General features: G+C 41.2%; 1 protein-coding gene across 2 annotated transcripts in view; it reads left to right on the forward strand.

Annotated features, from left to right (window-relative positions):
- Nucleotides 1-16,869: 16,869 nt before the first annotated feature.
- SEC22A (SEC22 homolog A, vesicle trafficking protein) overlaps nt 16,870-24,985 on the forward strand; it is a 75,226-nt gene continuing 67,110 nt past the window's right edge. The window contains exons 1-3 of one of the 2 annotated variants that reach the window (XM_023214831.2): nt 16,870-16,936; nt 19,687-19,784; nt 24,117-24,317. In XM_023214831.2, the coding sequence (XP_023070599.2) occupies nt 24,136-24,317 (182 nt within the window). In that variant the 5' untranslated portion in view covers nt 16,870-16,936; nt 19,687-19,784; nt 24,117-24,135. The remainder of the gene's footprint in view (nt 16,937-19,686; nt 19,785-24,116; nt 24,318-24,985) is intronic. The other variant, XM_023214842.2, reaches the window with a different exon arrangement.

A 24,985-nucleotide genomic window follows, 5' to 3' on the forward strand; every position in this document is an offset into this window, starting at 1 on the left:
GTCTCACTATGTTGCTCAGGCTGGTCTAGAACTCCTGGGCATAAGTGACTGTCCCACCTTGGCCTCCCAAAGTACTGTGATTACACTCATGAGCCACTGTGCCTGGCCCCTTTTCATTTCTAAATGTGTGGAACTTGTATTTTTTTATTATTATTCCTAATTTTATTTTATTAAAATATGAGTATTTATCTAAACAGTATCCTTGTCATTGGCACAAGGTTCAAAATGCAACTTTAGTAAATACTGTCCATTTGCTCTTCCCCTTCCCTCCAAAAGAATTATTGGTTGCCTGAAATGAGAAAAGTATTCCAAAATAGAATATGCATAACTGACTGAATAATCTGAGATTTCATCCTTGACTCACCCTCCCTACATCTTTCCAATAACTCTGTATACTAATGAAGAATATTAAAGCACAACTTCAGCTTGATTTGTGATTCAGTTCACCACCTTCAAACAAATTACAGCCAATAAAAGTTTTCAAATTAGCATCTCCTCTCTGGCACTTGCAGGTATCAATGACACTTGTGTGCGGATGGAGGTTATGGAGATTTGTGATTGTGCTGAAGAATGTAGGCCCAGAATCAGTACTTATTATTGCTGGTGTTAAAGTATGATGAGTAATATCCTGGTTAATTTATATATTCCCACTACTTGAAACACTGAGCTAAGCTGGAATCTGAAGACAAGGTCAAGAAAGTTACTCTAAAATGCAATCTAATGAAATTTAATATGCTGGGCCCGGTGGCTCATGCCTGTAATCCCAGCACTTTGGGAGGCCGAGGTGAGACCAGCCTGGCTGACATGGTCTCTATTGAAAATACAAAAATTCGGCTGAGTGCGGTGGGTCATGCCTGTAATTCCAACACTTTGGGAGGCCAAGGTGGATGGATCACCAGATCAGGAGATCGAGACCATCCTGGCCACCATGGTGAAACCCCATCTCTACTAAAATACAAAAAAAATTAGTTGGGGGTGGTGGCGCACACCTATGGTCCCAGCTACTTGCGAGGCTGAAGCCTGAGAATTGCTTTAACCTGAGAGGTGGAGGTTACAGAGACCCGAGATCCCACCACTGCACCCAACCTGGCGACAGAGCGAGACTCTGTCTCAAAAAAAAAAAAAAAAAAAAAAAATTACCTGGGCTTGGCAGTGCAGGCCTGTAATTCCAGCTACTTGGGAGGCTGAGGCAGGAGAATTGCTTGAACCCAGGAGGCGGAGGTTGCCGTGAACCAAGATCACTCCACTGCACTCCAGCCTGGGTGACAAGGGCGAAACTCCATCTCAAAAAATAAATAAATTAATTAATTAATTTAATAGACAAGGGAGGGGAGTTTTTGCAACAGATATATTCTATTTTGTGGTTCTGAATGTTCTTTTCTATAAGCCCGAGGTGTCAGAAGTAATGGCCCTAACTTATACAGACTTAAAAAAAAAGTGCCAGTAGTAGTTATTCATCACTGCCTGTATTAGTCAGGGTTCACCCCACAAACGGAACCAATAGCCTGTGTGTATTTATAGAGAGATTTACTTTAAGGAATCGGCTCATGAGGTTAGAGAGGCTGGTCAATCAGAAATCTGCAGCATGGGCTAGTACAGAGGTCCCCAACCTTTTTGGCACCAGGAACTGGTTTCATGGAACACAATTTTTCCGTGGATGGGGTGGCGGGGATGATTCTCATAAGGACTGCGCGACCTAGATCCCTCACATGCGCAGTTCGCATGCGCGGTTCACATGCGCGCCTATGAGAATCTGATGCCACCACTCACCTAATAGGAGGCGGAGCTCAGGCAGGAATGCTCTTGCTCACCTCCTGCTGTGTGGCCCAGTTTCTAACAGGCCACGGACTGGTACCGGTCCATGGCCAGGAGGTTGGTGACCCCTGGCTAGGAAACCAGGTGAGTGGAGAGTATGGGTGCTGCAGCTCGAGTCTGAAGGCCGTCTGCCAGCAGAACTCCTTTTTGCATGGGGAAGGCCAGACTTTGCTCTATTCCAGCTTTCAACTGATTGGATGAGGCCCACCCACATTACAGAGGGCAGTCTGCTTGACTCCAAGCAGATGACTAATGTTAAATGTTAATGTCACCCAAAACACCCTCACGAAACATCCAGTATAACGTTTAACCAAATATCTGGGCACCATAGTCCAGCCATGTTTTTGTTTTATTTTGTTTTGCTTATTTATTTTATTTTTAATTTTTGTGGGTACATAGTAGGTATATATATTTTGGGAGTACATAAGATATTTTGATACAGGCATGCAATGTGAAATAAGCACATCACGAAGAATGGGATACCCATCCCCTCAAGCATTTATCTTTTGAGTTACGAACAATTCAATTACACTGTTTATTGTAAAATATGCAACTAAGTTATTACTAACCCGTTGTGCTATCAAATAGTAGCTCTTATTCATTCTTTCTATTTTTTGTACCCATTAATCATCTCCACGTTCCCCTCAGCCCCCCACTACCCTTTCCAGCCTCTGGTAACCATCCTTCTACTCTCTATATCCATGAGTTCAATCGTTTTGATTTTGAGATCCCACTGTTTTGCCTTTTTAGAGACCAGTTCTGGCTTTGTCACCCAGGGTGGAGTACAGTGGTGCAATCAGCTCACTGCAGCCTTGAACTCCTGGGCCCAAGTGATCCTCCTGCCTCTCAGCCTCCCGAGTAGCTAGATGACTATTTTTTTTTTTTAAGTTTTTTTGTAGAGACAGGGGTCTCCTTATGTTGCTTAGGCTGGTCTCTTCCTGGACTCAAGTGATCCTCCCATCTCAGCCTCTCACAGTGCTGGGATTATAGGCATAAGCCACTGTGCCCAGTGGCCCATCCACGCTGATACAAAAATTGACCGTCACTACTCAGTGGGATAAAGGCTGTGGTGAGTTGCTGTTAGCATTTAGTCCCTAGGAGACAGAGTACCTGAGAGGAAGAGGAAGACTTTGATTCCCAGCTGTGAGGCTTCCTAGTTTTGTGACCTTGGGCAGTTTTGTTAACTTCTTATAGCTTCAGATTCTTCTACAATAAAATAATAGGATTTTTATTATTATTATTATGTTTTTAGAGACAGGGTCTCACTCTGTCGCTGAGGCTGGAGTGCAGTGGCACGATCATAGCTCACTGCAGTCTTGACTTACTGGCCTCAGGTGATCCTCCCACTTCGGCCTCCTAGGTAACAGAACACAGGCGCACGCTACCACGCCTGGCTAATTTTTTGTGTTTTGTATTTTTTTGTAGAGACGGAGTCTCACCATCTTGCTTAAGCTGGTCTCACACTCTTGGGCTCAAGCGATCTGCCCGCCTCGGCTCCCAGAGTCCTGGGATTACAGGAGTGAGCTACCTTGCCTGAAGAGTTGTGAGATGTAAATGATATAACCCATATGCAACATCTAAGGGTCTCTCTGTAGATATTCAATAATTGTTCCTTTCTCTCTGCTTCCTCAGGAAACAGTATTCTCCAGTTGCTGCCTCAGTCTGAACCAAACTTATGAGATGATCCAACATCCTGGGTTCTGACAACTCTGCTCACAAAGTGACATTTGGATTACTCATTACATTTTCCATGTGTGTGGGCAAAATTCTCCTCAGAAAGGAGCATCCCATTGTTCATGAATATGATGGCATTCTTATTCATAAATCAGAAATTTATGAATTTCTGGATCAGAAATTGTTGGTAAGAAAAGCAATCCACTCTCAGAAACTCAAATAAAAAGAGGGTTTTGTTATCAACACTGGGGGAAATTTCGCAGAGAGTTAATTATGGGAAATAGCCTGCCTTCATTGAAAACCATAAAATGAGATTCCTCTCTCTCTTTTTTCTCTCTCTCTCTCTCTCCCCAGAGATATAGAATTTTATTCATTTCTCTTTGGCTTCCTTTGCTGTGTTCTAAATGTCCACTCCCCTGTAATTTGGGCCACAAATGGCACTTCACCGGCTCTCCGGTCAGCTCTCCACATGAGCTTGCAGCTCCATGCCCATACCATCTGACTCACTCATTCTCTGTTTCTTAGGTAAAACTCAGGAGAGAATCTAATAGGTTGCTGGCTGACTCCTTTGGTCACATGTTCCAATCCACTGTGGCTAAATGGGAATGAGTTGGCACGTAATTAATAGACTGATCCTTTCAGGAATGTGAACCAAAAACTTAAACCCAAAGGGTTAATTGGTTGTGGTGGCGAAGTAACCTGCAGCTTCATTTCTAGTAGGGTTGCTTGGCTGGGTCAGTCAATGCATGTCCAACAGCTGTGCCTGCCCTGTGCTCCTGCATCCCCAGCCCAAGGTCTGCCCTGATCTCCCAGTGAGCCTCCAGACGCACACAGGTTGGTCTCGCGCAATGAGAGGAGGCAAGGCTCCCAGAGGCCTTTCTGCTGCTTTAGTTCCTCAAGATTTCTGGTTACCATTTGGCTGGCTTCTGGGAAACCCTGACCATTCCATGATGTGGCTTCCAGCCTACTGCTGTGATGGCCGGAATGGACCAGACATCTGCTGTGGCGTGCTCTTTGTATTTCCCATCTCCCCACCTCTGTGGCTTCCCTGGCCTCTGACTCCTCACCCCTCCACAGTCCTGGCGATTTTGTCTGTACCCACATTTTCCATACCCCTAGCCCAGTGCTTTACCCCATTTCTGGATGGACCAGCTCAGAACATTGGCTTTCTGAACTTGCAAAGCCAAGAGACAGACTTGACCTGGGCTGGATCTCTAAGACATATGAGGTGCCCCAAGGGCACCTCCCTCTGCCTTCACCATCCCGGAACTCCCAAATGGATGTGGCAGCAACGCATCTTGGAGAACAGAGCTGCATGTGAGCGGGCAGGTCTTGATGGGAATCTTGGTTCTTACTTTTACTTGCTGTGGGAAATTGCCCAAGTTTTTTGGGGCTTAGTCCTGTAAAATAAATAAAATAAAAGATACCGAAAACATAAGGCTGCTAGGAGAACTCAACGAGTACAAAGTAATTAGTGCACAATAAACAAACAGGAGCAGTTATTTTAAAATGATTTTTGTCAGTATTAATAACAACATCTCATAGTCCCTGGAAAATAGTGAAAGAGAAGGTATTACTGTACCACACAGCCAACTCCTCATTTCTGAGAAATAGGATTTTCTCTCCACTCCATCTGTCCTACAAGGTCACTGCCATATGGAGGCGGTGAAGAAGTGACTGATATATTTATAGCAGTTAGGGAAACCATATTTTGGATCGGGAGAACATCCCCCACTTAAAACCCTCTCCCATAATAAAAGTTTAAAGTCCTTTCCTTGCAGCTTACCTTATTTTTTTTTTTTTCTTAAACTACAGCCGGAATGTCACATTGAGGTTTCTCTCTCTGTGCAAACACCACTGTACTAAAACATATTTCTTACTAAATTTCGGTTGCAGGAAAATTATTCCTAAGTCATTTTTCCTATGGCCAAGAAGTATACAGTAATTAAAACCTCGTTTGTAAACATGAACAAGAAATAATTTATAGCCTAGGTGCAATCATTTCACTTTTTCATGAACTTACATATTTATGTGTTTGAATAAAACCTATGAATACTAACTGGCTCTTTATTCCAGTAAATGAGACTGTGGTGAGGAGTGAATTGGAGGAAAGTGTGGGGCACATAATTGAAAAATAAGATGGAGCAACGGATTTTGGATGCATGTCTGCTAGTGAATCACTCTAAGTACAATACTTCGTGCTCTGATTCTCCATCTGGAAAATTATGATAATATAACTATCTGCAAAGTATGACACGAGATTCTATTTTTTAAAAAGAGGAGAACATCAACCAGGTTTTTGGACTTGGGGATCCAAATAAGCAAACATTCAAAACAAGAGTCTAAGAAATGATAATCTTTGTTTCAGGTGAAGCCTGAAACATTTTATCCTTAGTTAACAGAATTTGTAATATTTTAGGAAGCCACTTTAAATCTAAGATTCTATCAAATTAATAATAGCATTCATATATTGTTTAGGCAAAGGGACAGATTAATAGGTAATTTACAAAAGATTTCACACATTTGGTCAAGAAACAATTAAAAATGTCAATCTCATTAGTAACATAAAAATTGCAAGCAAGGCCGGGCATGGTGGTTCACGCTTATAATCTCAGCACTTTGGAGGCTGAGGTGGGCAGATCACTTGAGGTCAGGAGTTTGAGACCAGCCTGGCCAATATGGTGAAACCTCGTCTCTATTAAAAATGCAAAAATTGGCCGCGCGCGGTGGCTCAAGCCTGTAATCCCAGCACTTTGGGAGGCCGAGACAGGCGGATCACGAGGTCAGGAGATCGAGACCATCCTGGCTCACACGGTGAAACCCCGTCTCTACTAAAAAAATACAAAAAACTAGCCAGGCGAAGTGGCGGGCGCCTGTAGTCCCAGCTATTCGGGAGGCTGAGGCAGGAGAATGGCCTAAACCCGGGAGGCGGAGCTTGCAGTGAGCTGAGATCCGGCCACTGCATTAGCCAGGCATGAGGCGGGTGCCTGTAATCCCAGCTACTTGGGAGAATCGCTTGAACCTGGGAGATGGAAGTTGCAGTGAGCCGAGATTGCACCATTGCACTCCAGCCCAGGCAACAGAGCGAGACTCCGTCTCAAAAGAAAAAAAAAAAAAAAAAATTAAAAACAGTCCGATGATACAAGTCCAGTTTTGGTGTGGGTGTGAGGAAACAAGCACATTATTGGTGAGAGTACAAGTTAATATAGTATAGGAATTTGGGGAGAAAAAGTTTAAACCTGCATGCCCTTTGACAGAGAAATACCACTCCAAAGAATCTGTTCTACCTAAACACACTAAGTAAAGATGCATATATGATGGTGTTGGTGACAGTGCTGTTTGTAATTGCATGAAAAGGACACCTAAGCATCTGCTAATAGAAAATGATTCAATAACTTGTGGTACATCCTCATTACCGTCTCCCATTGTTAAAAAGAATGAAGTAAACCTACGTATTCTGATGGATAAAAAGGGGAGACGTTCCGTAAAATTTTGTTAAGTCATTAAAAACAAGTTATAGAACAATATGTAGAATATGATCTCATTATTTGAAAAAGCTGTGTATAAAAAACTATTCACTAACTAAGAGAAAGACTGAAGAAAAGTTGAGGGGTCACTTTTCATCTACTATTCACCTAATGACTTTACTACCAATACTTAATTTCTGTCTAAATCACTATTTTCATTTGGGGTAGAAAATGATTATTTTCTAACTCTATCACTCCTTCTCTTGTATTTATTTCCCATTAGTCTTTTAAGTAGAGCTTTCCTTTCTCAACTGGAACTACTTGCTTACACCAAAATGAAATACAACTTAAATTAATACTAGAAAGGCAGGATATTTCATTTTTCCCCTTTAATTATAATTTAAATGTTTGTTTTGCAAATTGTTTTCTTAGGCTTATTGCCTATTTGCAATGGGAGTGTTCCTCATTTTCTTATTATATGTGGGCATTCTTTGTCATATATAGCATATATTTCTCTCAATTTTTGGTTGGAATATTAATTTCACTCATTTTTTTATGTACAGATGTTTTATACTTGTCAGTCTGGTCTATTATCTTTTTTTTTATTTATTATACTTTAAGTTCTAGGGTACATGTGCATAACGTGCAGGTTTGTTACATATGTATATATGTGCCATGTTGGTGTGCTGCACCCATCAACTCATCAGCACCCATCAATTCATCATTTATATCAGGTATAACTCCCCAATGCAATCCCTCCCCCCTCCCCCCTCCCCCCTCCCCATGATAGGCCCCAGTGTGTGATGTTCCCCTTCCCGAGTCCAAGTGAGCTCATTGTTCAGTTCCCACCTATGAGTGAGAACATGCGGTGTTTGGTTTTCTCTTCTTGTGATAGTTTGCTAAGAATGATGGTTTCCAGCTGCATCCATGTCCCTACAAAGGATGCAAACTCATCCTTTTTTATGGCTGCATAGTATTCCATGGTGTATATGTGCCACATTTTCTTAATCCAGTCTGTCACTGATGGACATTTGGGTTGATTCCAAGTCTTTGCTATTGTGAATAGTGCCGCAATAAACATACGTGTGCATGTGTCTTATCTTTTTATTTGTGGTTTCTTCATTGCTTTCATGCTTAGAAACTCTTCTTTCTCCCAAAGCCAAATCCATCTTTATTTTCTTATAGCTATCTTATAACTGTTTTATGGTTAATTTTTTAACGATTATAGAATTGCTTATTTTAGAAATACCAACCCAGTCTTCTTATTCCTCTGCTGAAAATCCATTGGTGTCTTCCCATTGCGTGCAGGAGAAAGTCAAACTTGGCAATTTGGCATATCAGCTCTCTGGAGCCTGGCCTTTCTTTTGGCTTCATTTCCTATCTACACTTCTAGCAATAGCAGACCACTTGCAGTTCCCTAAATAGTGCTTGTGCTTTACCACTATGGATTCTCTTCTCCATGACTTGCCACAGTCTACCTGATAAGTGATTATTCTTCCTGTAATTCTCAAATATCACCTCTTTTTGTAAAAAGTGTTCCATGTTTCTCTCTAGCTCCATCCCTTTGGAATCCTACCAGAGCCATTTGGTCAAGTTTTATTGGCATCTGTCTCGTTTGGCTGCTGTCTTAGTCTATTTGTGCAGCTATTGCAAAATATCTCAGACTGGGTAATTTATAACAACAGAAACTTAGTTCTCACAGTTCTGGAAACTGGGAAGTTGGAGATCAAGGCACCAGCAGGTTTGGTATCTGGGAAGGGCCTGATCTCTGCTTCCAAGATGGCACCATGTTGCTGCATCCTCCAGAGAGGACAAATGCTGTGTCTCACATGGTGGAAGAGTGGAGGAGCACAAACCCACTCCCTCAATCCCTTTTATGAGGGCCTTCATGATTTGATTACCTCCTACAGGCCCCACCTCTTAATGCTATTACATTGGCAATTGAGTTTCAACATATGAATTTTGGAAGACACATTCAGACCATGGCAGTTGTCATTGTCTTTATACATGTTTCTCTCCTCATCCTGTGAGTGCCTTAAAGGAGGGACCATATCATATTTACCATTGTCACTGCCCAGCACAGAGAGGATGCACAATGTTTGTTGAGTATGTGAAGCATTAATTAAAACACAACGTTGAATAATAAACCGTTTATACCATGGTGGAAATGTTATTTCAGAATTTCCAAGATACAGATAAGAAAGTTTTGTTTCTTTTTTTTTTGTTTTAGAAATATTGCTGTCAAAGATGGTGCCAACCTGAAAGAAAAATAACATAATATAAATATGTTATTTATATTATATTTATAACCTATGTGTTATAAATTTTAAAAATCATATTTATAACCTATGTGTTAAGGACAGCGCTAGACATGCAGTGTTAGAGACAAGGAAACAATGCCACATTGGCAAAATTATTGATGCAAATGCAACGTTGAGAAATCCCTGCTTCCATCCCAGCCCCAGTCTCTCCAGCCCCTCCTGCTGGCAACTCTTTTCCCCTGGTTCTGTAGCACTCTGTCCCAAGACTCAGAGATGATTCTACCCAAATACACATCTGCACCTCCCTCCCCTAGCAACTCCACCTGGAGCCTGGCAGTATAAGGGGCTCCCTCAGACTGGCTGCACAAAGGTGACTTCATAGTCTTAACCGTTTATCTCACGTCACAGTTTAAAAGCCCAGGCCTTCCACAGTACTGGCTCACATACCAATAGAGAAATCTCAAAGTGCAAAACAAACAAACAAACAAAAAACAAAAAACCACGGGATGGGGGAGTGCTAAAAATAATCGTGATTATATATTATGAAAAAGTAACGGTATAAAACAGTGTTGTCCAATAAAAGTAGAATGTAAGCTACATATGTGATTTTTTTCTGGTAACCACCTTAAAAGAGTAAAAGGAAACAGATAACATTGACCATAATATATTTTAAACCACGTATCAAGATATTAGCATTTCAACACATACGATCAATATTTTTAAGGTTCTACATTGCTTCAATTTTAAAACTTAATTTTCACTAAAATAAAATTAAAATGATCAAAAGTAATAAATGTAGTATTGATACAGTACTACTATCTAATTTACTGTCCATGTTCAAATATCATCAGTTGTCCAAATAATGTTCTTTATGGCCATTTCTTCCTCTAGTCCAGGATCTCATTCAGGATCCTACATCGCATTTTGTTGTTGTGTCTCTTTAGTCTCCTTTAATCTGGAAAATACCCTCAGTCTTTCTTTATCTTTTTAACATTGACATTTTTGAAGGGTATGGGGCAATTTGTTATGAAAAATGTCTTTCAGTTTGGGTTACTTTAATGTTTCCATGTGATTATTTTCTGGTTTTGCATTTCTGGTGGGAATCCTATAGAAACAATGTATGTCTGTGGTAGACACGGAAATTCCCTGTCTGGGTCCTCCTTCAAGGGAGGACCTGTCACCCAGCTACAGGAAGAGTCAGGAGGTAGCCTCCAGCTGATAGCTTTTCGTATGTGCTTCACCTTTGGAGAGCTACCTTGTTTGATATCATGCCCATCTTGGGGGAATCCACATCTGGTGACTTTATGAAGCAAGGATATAAAAGCCTGACCGTTCTGATCCGACATGGGACCAAAGGTATCAGACATTTATGATATATGGAGAAAAGAGTAGGTAGAGGATAATGTAGAGATGGCTTTTTTTTTTCTTTGAGACAGAGTCTCACTCTGTAGCCCACGCTGGAGTACAGTGGCACCATCTAGGCTCACTTTAGCCTCCAACTCCCGGGTTCAATCGATTCTCCGGCCTCAGCCTCCCAAGTAGCTGGGATCACAGGCGCCCACCACTCCCAGCTAATTTTTTTGTATTTTTATAGAGACGGGGTTTCACCATGTTGGCCAGGCTGGTCTAGAACTCCTGAGCTCAGGTGATCCACCTGCCTCAGCCTCCCAAAGTGCTGGAATTACAGGTGTGAGCCACTGCACTGGCCCTAATATGTATCTTTAATTTATTATGTTCTACCTTCAAATACAGTTACACCACTTCATGTATGGTGCCAAAAACCTTGTAACAGTATATATTCATTCCCCTTTCCCTTACAATATCATTAACATATGTTTTACTTCTTAATTTGTTACAAACATTTTTATTTAACAACAATTTGTTACCACTTTTGCTTTAAGTGGTTAATTATATACATTTTCAAAAGAGGAAAATGTTTATATTAATTCATATATTCATATTTTCTGGTGCTTTCTGTTCCTTTTGTGTGAATTTGAGTTTTTTCTTTTTTTCTTTCTTTTTCTTTTTCTTTTTTTTTTTTTTGAGACAGAGTCTCATTCTGTCGCCCAGGCTGGAGTGCAGTGGTGGAAGCTCCGCTTCCTGGGTTCATGCCATTCTCCTGACTCAGCCTCCCGAGTACCTTGGGCTACAGGTGCCTGCCACCATGCCTGGCTAATTTTCTGTATTTTTAGTAGAGACAGGGTTTCACCGTGTTAGCCAGGATGATCTCGATCTCCTGACCTCATGACCGGCCGGCCTCGGCCTCCCAAAGTGAATTTGGGTTTCTATCTGGACTCATTTTCATTCAATCTGAAGAACTTTCTTCAACATTTGTCATAATTCAGGTATGCTAGCAACAAATTCTCTCATCTTTTGTTTACCTGAAAATATCTTAATTTCACTTCTTTTCTTTTTTTTTTTCTTCTCACACAGAGTTTGCTCTGTCACCCAGGCTGGCATGTAGTGGCACAATCCTGGTACACTTCAGACTCAACCTCCCAGGCTCAAGCAATCTTTCCACCTCAGCCTCCTGAGGAGCTGGTACTACAAGCATGTGCCATCATGCTTGGCTGATTTTTTTTTTTTTTTTAACTTTTTGTAGAGACGAAGTCCCGCTATGTTCCCTATGCTGGTCTTGAACTCCTGGACTCAAGCAATCCTCCCATCTTGGCCTCCCAAAGTTCTGAGATTATAGGCATGAGCCACCAAGCCTGGCCGCACTTTTGTTTTTTGAAAGAATTTTTCCTAGATATGGAATTCAAAGTTGACAGAGCTTTTATTTTAGGACTTTAAACTTTTTATTTCATTATATTTTGGCTTTCTTTCTTTCTGATGTGAAGTGCGAAATCAGTAGTATCTCTTATCTTTGTTCTATATACGCAAGGTGGCTTCAGTGTCTCTCTGGTTGTTTCTAATATTTTCTTTTGATCATTGGTTTTCAGTAGTTTAAGTGTAACAGGCCTTGGTGTAGCTTTTTTTTGATATTTATCCTGTTTGCAGTTAGTTTCTTTCTTTCTTTCTTTGACAGCGTCTTGCTCTGTCACTCAGGCTGCAGTGCGGTGGTGTGATCTTGGCTCACTGCAACCTCCGCTTCTTGGGTTTAGGTGATTCTCCTGCCTCAGCCTCCTGAGTAGCTGGGATTACAGGCATGCGCCATCATGCCTGGCTAATTTTTGTGTACATACACTTTTTTTTAAAGACGAAATCTCGCCCTGTCACCCAGGCTGGAGTGCAATGGCGTGAACTCGGCTCACTGCAATCTTGCCTCCCAAGTTCAAGAGATTCTTCTCTCTCAGCCTCCTGAGTAGCTGAGATTACAGGCACGCACCACCATGCCCAGCTAATTTTTAACTTTTTGGTAGAGATGAAGTTTCACCATGTTGCCCAAGCTGGTCTTGAACTCCTGGCCTCAGGTGACCCACCCACCTTGGTCTTCCAAAGTCCTGGGAATACAGGTGTGAGCCACTGTACCTAGCCTAGTTTATTTTCTTGAATCTATGGGTTTATATATTTTTTAATCAAATTTTGGTCATTAATACTTCAAATATTTTGCATCACCTCTCCTTTCTTTCTGAGTCTCTGATTATACATGTTAGATAACTTTGTATTAACCCATAGGTCACCAAGGCTTTGTTCATTTTATTTTGAACTTTTTTTCTCTCTGCACTTTAATGTAGATAATTATTTTTCACTGTTACTTTGTTTACTGATCTTTTCTTCAGCAATGTATAATCTGCTGTTAAGCCCATGGAGCAAAATTACCATTCAGATATTGTAGTTTTCTGCTCTAGAAGTTTGATTTGGTTCTTTTTATGGTTTTCATTTCTCACATTATTTATGTTTCTTTAAGTTCTTGGCCATATTTATAATAGCTTCTTTAAGTTCTTATCTTACCTGCCTGTAACCCCAGTGCGCTGATGCCCTCTAAAACTTTAAAAAAAAAAAAAAAAAAATTTAAAGAAGAAAAGTGAAGTTCTTATCTGCTTTAAAAACTAATTTCAGCCTGGTGCAGTGGCTCACGCCAGTAATCCCAGCACTTTGGGAGGCCGAGATGGGTAGATCACAAGGTCAGGAGATCGAGACCATCCTGGCTAACAGGTGAAACCCTGTCTCTATTAAAAATACAAAAAATTAGCCAGGCGTGTTGGCGGGTGCCTGTAGTGCCAGCCACTCTGGAGGCTGAGGCAGGAGAATGGCGTGAATCCAGGAGGCGGAGCTTGCAGTAAGCAGAGATTGTGCCCCACTGCACTCCAGCCTGGGTGACAGAGCGAAACTCCATCTCATAAAAACAAACCAAACCAACCAAACAAACAAACACTAATTTCATCATCCTGGTCATTTCTGGGTCTGTTTCTATTGATTGATTCTTCTCCCATTTATGGCTCATGTTTTAATGCTTCTTCACATGTGTAGTAATTTTTTTATTGGATCCTAGGCATTGCATATATTACATAGTTAAGTACCTGAATTTTGTTATCTTTCTTGAAAGACTGTTAAGTTTCGTTCAAGAAAGCATTTAATTTACTTGCAGAACAGTTTTTTCAGCTTTGTTCGAGTGGTCTAGAATAGTCTTTACTATTGGGCTAATTTAGCTTTAAAGTGTGGCCTTTTTAGGGTCTCTTTACCAAATGCTGTAGGTTTTTAATAAGATTTCCCATTCTAATCAGTCAGAGCCTGAATGTTTCCAAACTCTATACAAGTTCTTGTAGCTGTTCAGCTTAAATTTCCCCAGTAATTTTATTTACCAGTTTCATATGGTCTACCCTTAAAGTTATACCAAAGATTCACAGGAATCCTTATGTATATTTCTGGAGCTCTTTCTCTGGCACTCTGCCCCACAAATACCATTTGTCTCAATTTCTATTAATTCCAATGTCTGTGTCCTCAACAAACCCTGCTTGGCTTTCTTCTATCCTGTGCTTAGGTAAATACCTCCAGAAAGAAATCTGTGGATATTCTGGGGGCTCATCTGTTTTGTTTTCCTTTCTTCTAAGATCACAATTTTACTATGCCAATTGTCCAATGCCTGAAAACACTTGTTTCATAGATTTGGTCCAGTTTTCTATTACTGTAGTGGGAGGTCTAGTCTAGTATCACTTATTTATTCATGGCTGGATTGCCCCTAACCTTTGGAAAAAACATAAACTTTCTATTCAATAGTAAAATACATACTGAAAAATTGGATAAGTATAATGTACAGCTTGATGAATTTTCTTTTTTTTTTGAGACAGGGTCTCACTTCGTTGCCCAGGTGGAGTACAGTGGCACAAACATGGCTCACTGCACTTTCGACCTCCAGGACTCAAGCAATCCACCTACCTCAGCCCCCCAAGTAGCTGGGACTACAGGTGTGCACCACCACGCTTGGCTAATTTTTGTATTTTTTTTTTTTTCAGAGAGGGTTTGGCCATGTTGCCCAGGCTGGTCTTGAACTCCTGAGCTCAAGCAATCTGCCTGCCTCAGCCTCCTCAGCCTCCCAAAGTGCTGTGCTGGGATTACAGGTGTGAGCCACCATATCTAGTCCAGTGAATTTTCATTAATTGAAAACACCATGTAATTATTGAACACCTGGATCAATAAGAACATTACTAGAACTCCAGTAATCCCTTATTGCTCCTTTCTAATGATTAACACTAATAATTGTAACTAATTGGTTACCTAAGGGTAACCAATATTTTACTTCTATTACCTTATATGATTTCTTATTTTGAACATTATGTAAATGGAGTAATATAGTAATCATTTTTTGTGTCTGACTTATTTCACTCAATTTTTGTGTTTGTAATATTCATGCATGCTTTGCATATAGTTGTAGATTATTGTACTTCCTGTATAGTATTCTATTATGTGAATGTTCTTTTTTTTTTTTTTTTTTTGAGACGGAGTCTCGCTCTGTTGCCTAGGCTGGAGTTCAGTGGCGTGATCTTGGCTCACTGCAACCTCTACCTCCCAGTTTAAGCAGTTCTCCTACCTCAGCCTCCCAAGTAGCTGGGATTACAGATGCCCACCACCACGCCTGGCTAATTGTTTTGTATTTTAGTTGAGACAGGGTTTCACCATGTTGACTAGGCTGGTCTTGAACTCCCGACCTCAAGTGATCCGCCCCCCTCGACCTCCCACAGTGCTGGGATTACAGGCGTGAGCCATCGTGCGGGGTGAGAATATTCTAAAATTTATTCATTTCATGAACATTTTTATACATATGTTTTCCGGCGAATATATGAGTACATTTATGTTGAGTATATATCTAGGACCAAATCTATGTTAGTTCAGGCCTCTCTTCTGAACTTTAGACCTACATGTCCAAATCTACTTGACATCTCCATTTATAGACATTTCAAATTTAACATATTCCAAGCCATTTGCTCCTCCTCCTGTGTTCCGTGAATCAGTAAATGGCTTCTTAATCCATCTAGTTACTTAAGGAGTCATCCTTAATATTCCTCTTTCTTGACCCTTCCCAGCAAACCAATCTGCTATTAAGCCCCTTGGATACCATCTCTAATTTATACATATCTTGAAATTATCTACCTCTTTCTGTGTCTAACTCCCATTATACTAGTTCAAGCCATCATTTCTGGCTTTGTCTGATGCAACTACCTCCAAATGGCCTTCCAGCAGCCTTTCTTGCCCTCTTCCAAACTATTCTCCACAAACAGCCTGAGTGATTCTTAAATATGCAAATAGGATCCTACTTAATAGTCTTTATTAGTTGCCCATTGACCTTGGGCTGAGATGAGACAAGGGCCAGACCATGCTGGCTCTTATTGGCCACATTACAGATTTCAGGCTGTATTTTGGAAGTTTCTCCTTGCTCCCTACACTCCATCCACACTGACTTCCTTTTAGTTCCTAGAGCACACGAAGTTCTTTCATGCCCCAACAACGTCACGCATAATATTTCCTTGGCGGGGAACATTCTCTAAGGTTCTTTAATATGCCTGCAGCTTAAACGGCACTTATTCAGAGGTCTCTTTCCTGACAGTCCAAAATTAATTCATCATTGCACCCACTAATTTTCCCTCCCAGTACTGATCACAATTTATAATTCTGTAACTATTTATGCTTTAATGTCTTTTGCTCCAATTACGTCTTAAATTCCATCAAGTGTTATGTCCGCTCCTGTAACCCCGTGTTTAGCACGGTGCTTGGCACATGGTAAAGTCAGTAAATGCCTGTTTAATAACGCATGATCGATGCGAAGGCTGGAAGGGGTCGCGGGGTCGGCATCTGGCACTTCTCTGCCATAGTGTGTTTCCTTCTTGTGTGTGTGGGTATAGACGGGGCCAGGTCCTCTCCTTGCTCACCCACAGGGGGCTTTTCTCCCTGTCCCCTTTATAAGTGTCGGCTGCAGGGCCGTGTGTGAAAGACAAAATGCCTGCAGATACAGGGCGGCGAGCGGAGGGGACTGGCCCTATTTCTAAAGTCAACGTAGTTCTGTCATCAGAGGACTCTGTACTTTTCTGGCGCAGGTGCGAGAGACGCTGCCAATCTCTCCTGGAGCGGGTGGGACTAAGGCGGGTCCTGGGATCGGGCGGGTTGTTGTGTCCTTCCTGCAGAACCCGATTGGCCTGGGCGAGCCGAGGGAACGGGGGCGTGGTTTGATTCCGCGGGCGCGAGCCACGTTGGACGCGCCGCAGCCCCGCCGAAAGGCCCCTCCCAGGCCCCACAATGCACTGCGGGGTGCGTCACTCGGAGCGGTGGGTCCCATGTCGACAGGTACTACCTGGCCCCTCCCAGTCCTCTTCTTCCCTTCTTAGGGGTCATTCGAACCCCTGCCGGCCTCTCCCCTCCCTCTCCCTGCCTCCCGCCACAGTCTCGGCCTTCGCCCTCGGGACTGAAGACCTACCCGACGGGCAGGAGCCAAGTCCGTTCCTTTGGGGTGGGAGCCGGGACCGCGGAGCTCTGGAGGGACGGGCAAGCGGGGACCCCCTCCCCTTCGACTTGAGGGTTCTCTGGGGCCACGCGGGCGGCCGTTGCGCCTCGTCTGAGCCGCCTCGGGTATTGGGCAGCCAGGGAAGGAGTGTCTAAAGGGGAGGGACAGTCGCACTTGGCTGTCAGCAGGTTGGTGGGGATTCCCTGGCGCCCAGTTGTCAGAAACACGGTGATCTACCTGTGTAGTTGGCCCGCGGGAGCTTGAAGTGGTATTTCCTATTTCTGTTAGGCGGAATGGGACTTGAACCAGTGTCTTACTTTACGTCTTGTGGGGATGGAGTGAGCACTGAACCCAGATATTTGCCCGTGTTGGCTCACGGAAACCTCTTGAGACCCTGCCTCAAGAGTCACTTTGGGAACGATGTGGCAGAAGGGAGACCTGAGCAGTTGGCTCAACAAGTGGAGGAGGCTTCCGAAAGAAAAGAACAAGCCCCAGCTGTCTTGAATCTCTCTGCCAGTGAAGACAGCTGAAGATAATTTTTCTCCTGCTGCTTAGTTTCCTGGGTCATCCACCTGGGGCAGGGGGCGAGCTTGAGAACCAGTCCCTCCTCTGCCTATTCAGCCAAGGCAAAGCCTAGCCCAGAGCAAAAGTGTCAGCCACCAGACTGGAGATGTTAGGAACTTCAGTCAGGGGAACAGCCACTTTTCAAACTCTGAATCACTCCATGTTATTGATATTTGCTTACATGCTAAGATCGTAAGGAATCAGGCAGTCCCTTAAACGGTACCTACAATTTCTGGTATATTAAGGTTCCTTCAGTATTTGATTCTGACACCTGTGACCGTATCCTAAAGTAATGGGACATTCGGGTATTTCCTATGTTGAAAACCATCACATCTGTTTAGTGCTTTTTTGTGTATGTGTGCGTGCAACTGGTTAAAATCGAAGTATATCTTATGTTGGTCTATGAAAGAGGCCCAAGTATCACAGGGGTGCCTGTGACCTTCCTTGAGTGTCTCACAGAGTTGTTAGAGTTGGGTCTGAGTTTAAATCCCTACTTTGTCACCTACTAGTTTAGGGATTTAAAAAATTCCTTAAGCTTTCTGGGTTTGAATTTCCTCAAAGGTAAAATGGAACTAATAATACCTACTTCACAGGTTTTTGGAAGGCTTAAATGAGGTAATGTGTATAAAGTGCGTGGTCCATGGGGAGTAATCAATAAATAATATAGCAAATATTTAATATAGTGCTTGTAGTATGTTACAAGGCAGTGTTTCAGGCGCTTTACATGATCCTATGAGATAGATACTATTGTCATCGTTAAAATAAGCCTATGAGATAGATACTGTTAGTAGCCATAATGTATAGATGTGGAAATTGAGATGTAGAAAGGCAAAGCTTGCCCAAATTTGCATGTCTGCTACATGGTGGAGCCAGGATTAGAACCCAGGCAGCAAGTGGATAGCTAGTTTCTATATCCCTGGTTTCTTACCTCTTGTTGGTTTTGGGAGACTGATGAAGCATAGTGGTGTGGAGATACTAGAAACTTAGACTGAAGTACCAGTTCTGCTATATACTAGCAGTGTGACATTGAGAAAGTGAGCCTCAGTTTCCTCATCTGTAAATTGTCAGTTCTACCTACCCAACTGTGAACTATGCGGCATTATACAAGTGTTGGAATTGACACATTTGAGCACGTATTGGGGGCCCTGTCCTAGATGTGGGTAAAATCTGTTGTGAAGCCTGAGGTCTTATACATACTGTGCAGTGTAAGCACCCATAATAGGAGTGTCACACACTGCTAGTGAGGTAGAGGGCATAGGCAAAATGACAGAAATTCCATCCTCTTTGTCACCCAATCTATCCCCCACCCTCCCTGTGTTTCACAAGTAGTATAGCTTTCTGTCCAAATTAACTACCACCCTTTCCAATTCCCACAGATCTCAGCTAGCACTTTTAATAAAATAATATGTACCATGTTGCTACTGTCACATGTGCAAGATAATTTGATAAGCAAATGAGCATTAAAGTTCTCCCAAAATTTTCACACACATACATATTTGAATGAAACAAGTTCTTTTAATTTAAATTAGGAGAAAAACTTAATATCTCAAAACTGATTTCACAGATAGTACTAAAAAGTAAAGGACAAGAAAAGTAAGTAAATTCAAAGACCAATATTAGGTAAATAGTACAGATGGATGAAGATAATTCTGAAAGTGGTGCTTGGATGACTGAAGACTGGGAAATTATGAACTAAAATAAATATGAGTGCTTTTGCCCCCAGTATAAAATGTTTGTATCTTAAAAGTGGCATTTGTGAAAGCATTTGCTTTGAACGTATACACAAAATCCACTTATATGTTGGGCTTTATTTATTACCTTTTGAGAGATACCTTCCTGAGACATTGAGCCCATAGTCATTACCCCCACAAGGTTCTGAAGAAGAGGGGTGTCTTGTTATCTTGGGTCTGAGAACTTGCTAACCATTACCATAGTAGTTTGGCATTGTGGGAATTTGTTTTCCTCAGCCTTTACATAAAAGTTTACCCAGATTTGCCTAGATTCTAACTTGTGCTTTTTCCTCCAACAGTTGCTGATGGGGAGAGGAAAAAATAGCCACTATTCCGGTTCCCTATGAGTTAACTGCTGCTGTCCAAAGGCAGGTGTAATATTTTCTGTGTATTAAAGGTGAGAAGAAATGGCCCAGTGCCCTAAACATTTATCTATGACCCTGATAAGCTAAAAACTCCTAAATCTTCCCATGCAATTGTTGTAACCTCTTGCTTTCCACAGTTCCACTGATTCTTCCTTGGGATTTTCCCAACCACAACCCTCCTTAGACCGTAAAGATACTTTAACCTAGTTTAGGCCTGACATGGACAGATTTCCTTTTCTGCTAGTGCAGTCTAGATAAGATTAGTTTAAAAAACAACAAACTATATTATGAATCCATGGTAAAAAGAAAAAAAGTAGGGGTATGTTTATTGAATTGATGGAGAGACAGCTTAGCCTAAGGTGATTGGAGTCTGTCTACAAATTAGTTAAGCCTGACATTGATCATTGGACATTCATCCCAGTTTGTCAGGCTTAAATTCAAGTGGTTTGGATGCTGAATCAAATTACTCTGGTATGAGGAGGTTTAATTTTTTCCCTAAGAAAAGTCTTACCTATAGGTACATAGAAACAATTCTCTGACAACCTTGTAATAATTTTGACAGGGAATGTAACTGCTGTGTTCTGCTTTTGGTTAAAGGCTAAAGTATGTATTAGGAAAATTTGAGTCTGGGCGCGGTGGCTCACACCTGTAATCCCAGCACTTTGGGAGGCTGAGGCGGGCAGATCACTTGAGATCAGAAGTTTGAGACCAGCTTGGCCAACACGATTAAATCCCATCTCTACTAAAAATACAACAATTAGCCAGGCTTGGTGTGGGGCACCTGTAATCCCAGCTGCTTGGGAGGATGAGGCAGGGGAATTGCTTGAACCCAGGAGGAAGAGGTTACAGTGAGCCATTGTACTCCAGCCTGCATGACAGAGTGAGACCCTGTCTCAAAAAAAAAAAGAAATTTGAAATGTAAGCTTGTCCAACTTTAGTTTTCCAGTTACTGAAGTGGTGGGCAACACACCTGTGTTGTTTGCTCTTTTCATCTGAGTTTCTCTAATTTGGGGGTGTTTCTTGATGGTAGGACTCTTCATTCCTACTATCTGGCAAAATTCATGGCACACAGTAGATATTCAGCAAATGTGTGTTCAACGAATGGAACTCGAAAATTATATTCTTTTTACAGTACGTGTTTTAGAAAGTATGGATCATATATTTATTGGTCTGTCCTCCAAGTCGTTAAAGAGTAACTTTGAAGACTACATGAAATTTGGCAACCTATTAATAAAGACTATTCCTAATATTTCTATTAGGATCCTAGAGAGGCCAGACATAAAGTAATGCAGTCTACTTTTATTTTACTTTTTGAGACAGGATCTCGCTCATCACCCAGGTTGGAGTGCAGTGGCACAATCATAGCTCACTGTTGCCCCGAACTCCTGGTCTCAAGCGACCCACCTGCTTCAGCCTCCCCAAAGCAAGGACTATAGGCATGTGCCACCGTGCCCGGCTGATTTTTAAAATTTTTTTGTGGAGACAGAGTCTCACCATGTTGTCCAGGTTGGTCTTGAACTCCTGGCCTCAAGCAATGTTGGGATTATAGGTATAAGCCATGGCACCCAACCCAATCTACATTTAAATACTAAAATATGGGTATTTAGAACTTTAAGTTACAACTCGCCCTCAAATTAATTGCCAGAATGGTTATTGTGTTGCAGTGTCCTTCTGGAAAGACAACAGTTTTATAGTTAAATAATAAATGCTTAAGAGTATAAAGGAAGACATTTTTTTACTTTCTTACACTTAGGCTAAATGTTACAATTTTGATTTAATAATTAAATAAAACATGGTAAAAAAATTTAAAGAGGAGTTTATAGTATAGATATCTTTTCAGAGATCCCAGCTTTTTCATGCTACTGCTTTTAGAAGAGGAAAAAACTGGATGAATGGAAAAAAACACCGATTGGGATATGTCACACTGGGACTTTAGTTTGGAGATTCCACTGTAGTAAAAAGACTAATTTGCTTCTGGATATTTTTCTTTTTAAATGAATGGAGGGGCTGGGCGTGGTGGCTCACACCTGTAATCCCAGCACTTTGGGAGGCTGAGGTGGACGGATCACTTCAGGCCAGGAGTTTGACACCAGCCTGGCCAACATGGCGAAACTCTGTCTCTACTAAAAATACAAAAATTAGCTGGGCATTGTGGCATGTGCCTGTAATCCTAGCTACTCGGGAGGCTGAGGCACGAGAATTGCTCAAATCTGGGAGGTGGAGGTTGCAGTGAGCTGAGATCGCACCACTGCACCCGCCTGGGTGACACAGAGAGACCCTGTCTCTAAATAAAGGAGAAAAATATTAAAGGGTAATGACACAGTAACACCTAGAGATTTCTCCTTTTTCCTCATGAAAAGAGGAAAAAGGGATAGTGAACTTAATGCATTAGCTTTATTAGTTGGGTTAATTTTTATTGTCAGATCAGTGATCACCATGAATGGGAAGTTGGATTTTGACTTCACACAGCAGTGAAAATTATCAACTCCTGATTTACAAGCTTTGTAACAATTGGCTTTCTATGGGTTTTTTTTTTTTTTAAATATATATTACTAACTCATTTTTTCCTTTTTGGAATGAGATGATAATGACCTAGATGAAGTGGTCAGGTAAGGATTAATTTAGTCTCTAAGATACAATATTTTTGGGAAAATGCCTATGAGATTTTAATCAAATTTTTGAATTTTCACCAGTTTTCTCACCACTAGTGAGGAAGCCCTTAGTGACATTGTGCCTGACAGAGAAGAGTTATCACTTAATCTTAGTGAACATGTTTTAATTTAATGTTTTAAAAAGTATGGGCCTGAGACAATAAGCAGATTGTCAAGCCCTATCTCACAGTCAGTGGTTCAGAATTTTGAGGGCAGAGCCCAGAAATCTGCATTTTTAACTAAACTTTCAACTTCTTATGCAAGCTAAAGTTTGAGAGCCACTGCATATTTTATGAAAGGTTGAGTGACTGTTGACCTGAGATCCTTCAGACTCAGGCCTGTGAAGTCCTTTCATCTGTTTTTGTAAAGCAAGAAGAGAATCCAATAAAATAGGCCATTAAGATTGAGAACAACATTAAAACCAATATCCTTTAGCTTTAGGATTTACTTTAAATAATTTTTTTTCTGATTATAAAAGTAGCGTATGTCTACTGTGAATATTGAGAACATTTAGGAAATTATAAAATAATAATTACCCATAATATCATTTCATAGAGGTGAGCATATTCTTAATTTGGCATCTTTTTCTGCATCCATTTTTCAATCCCTTTTTCCTTCTCTTTATCTTTGTCTCTTTATCCTTATGTTTGTGTAAAACAACATTTGCAATTGTTATCCTGCTTTTTTCTCTTTAACATATAAGCATTTTGCCACATTATTAAACTTTTTCCACAAACATAACTTTTAGTTGCTGCATTATATTCTGTTATATGAATATACCATAATTTACTTAACCATCACCATGTTATAGGATATTTAGATTGCTTTCAGTTATTTGAGTGGAAGAATGTCTTTCTGTTTAAAGTTTTGTCTGGATTTCTGATTATTTTTCTTAAGACAGGTATATATTTAAATTTATTGAGGTCAAAAGATATGCCTTTAAACTCCTGTTGAAATTGCCAAATCATTTTGAGAACTGTTTGTACCAGTTTTTACTTCCATCTGTACTTATGACAATGCCAGACAGAAGTATTACTTTTTAAAAAGCTAATGTGGCTGGGTGTGGTGGCTCATGCCTGTAATCCCGGCACTGTGGTGGGCGCCGGTAGTCCCAGACACATCCTATCCTGTGGCATGGGATCCCAGGCTGAGGAAGGAGAATTGCTTGAACCCTGAATGGGGGATATTGTAGTCAGCCAAGATGGCGCCATTGCGCTCCAGCCTGGGTGACAGAGCAAGATGCTGTCTCAAAAAAAAAAAAAAAAAGCTAATATGTTAAGTGAAACATAATATGTTATTTTAATTAGTTTTGTTTTGTTTTTTTCCTGAGACAGAGTCTCACTCTGTTGCCCAGGCTGGAGCTCAGTGACACGACCTCAGCTCACTGCAACTTCTGCCTCCCAGGTTCAAGCAGTTCTCCTGCCTCAGCCTCCTAAGTAGCTGGGATTACAGGTGTGCACCACCATGCCCGGCTAATTTTTGTATTTTTAGTAGAGAAGGAGTTTCATCTTGTTGGCCAGGTTGGTCTCAAACTCCTGATCTTGTGATCTGCCCGCCTTAGCCACCCAAAGTGCTGGGATTACAGGTGTGAGCCACTGTGCCTGGCCATTTTAATTAGTATTCTTATATTATTAGTAAGTTGAACATTTTTACATATGCTTATCAAGTTTGGCTTTAATTTTTATCTATCCCAAATTGTTCATTTTGTTTTAGGTCTTCTCTGTTGGTTGAAATGTCTATGATTTTATCTGCCTCAGTCATTCGTGTCAGAGATGGACTGCCACTTTCTGCTTCTACTGATTGTGAACAAAGCACAGGAATGCAGGAGTGCAGAAAGTATTTCAAAATGCTCTCGAGGAAACTTGCTCAACTTCCTGATAGATGTACACTGAAAACTGGACATTACAACATTAAGTAAGACTTCAGTTTGCTTCATTTGACTTGCTTGCCCAGTAGTTGTCATTTTAATGAAGTTTAAGTGGTTGCAATAGAAAGGAGTGATTAGGAAAACCTGTTCAAGAATCATATTCTGAACTTGTACTGAATAGTCATCATGTCAGCAGCAGCCTTTTTGTAGTTTCTTTGTGTTTATATCTGGCCCTAGGAAATTTTATAGTTGCATAGATCATAGCTATTCCTCTTATAAGTTCATCACTAAGTATTTATTTGCATTCTTTCTTACCTAGGGATGTAGTAGGCAAACTATAATTGGAAATAAAATTTTTTACCTAATATCTGCCCTCAAAGAACTGAAGCAGCTTATATCTAGTGGGAGGGGGTAGCACTTATCACTGTATCATATATAAATCAAGTAAAACTGGGCAAATGGGTTAGAGAGTGACTATTTATGGTGGTCAAGGGACTCTCTGAGAGTGTGACATTTGAGCAGAGACCTAAAAGATGAGAGAGGAGGTAGTTATATGAAGGATGCTGTGTATGAAGAGCAAGGCAAAGGTAGCAGCCAGTGGAGAAGCCCGTTTTTACATACCAAGAGACAGAAAGGAAACCAGTGATCCTGAAGCATTATGGACAATTAATAGAGTTGCAGAAAGTGAGGCCAGAAAGATAGGATTGGGGCAGAT

This window comes from Piliocolobus tephrosceles, chromosome 2, assembly GCF_002776525.5.
Source record: "Piliocolobus tephrosceles isolate RC106 chromosome 2, ASM277652v3, whole genome shotgun sequence".
Classification (NCBI taxonomy): Eukaryota; Metazoa; Chordata; class Mammalia; order Primates; family Cercopithecidae; genus Piliocolobus; species Piliocolobus tephrosceles.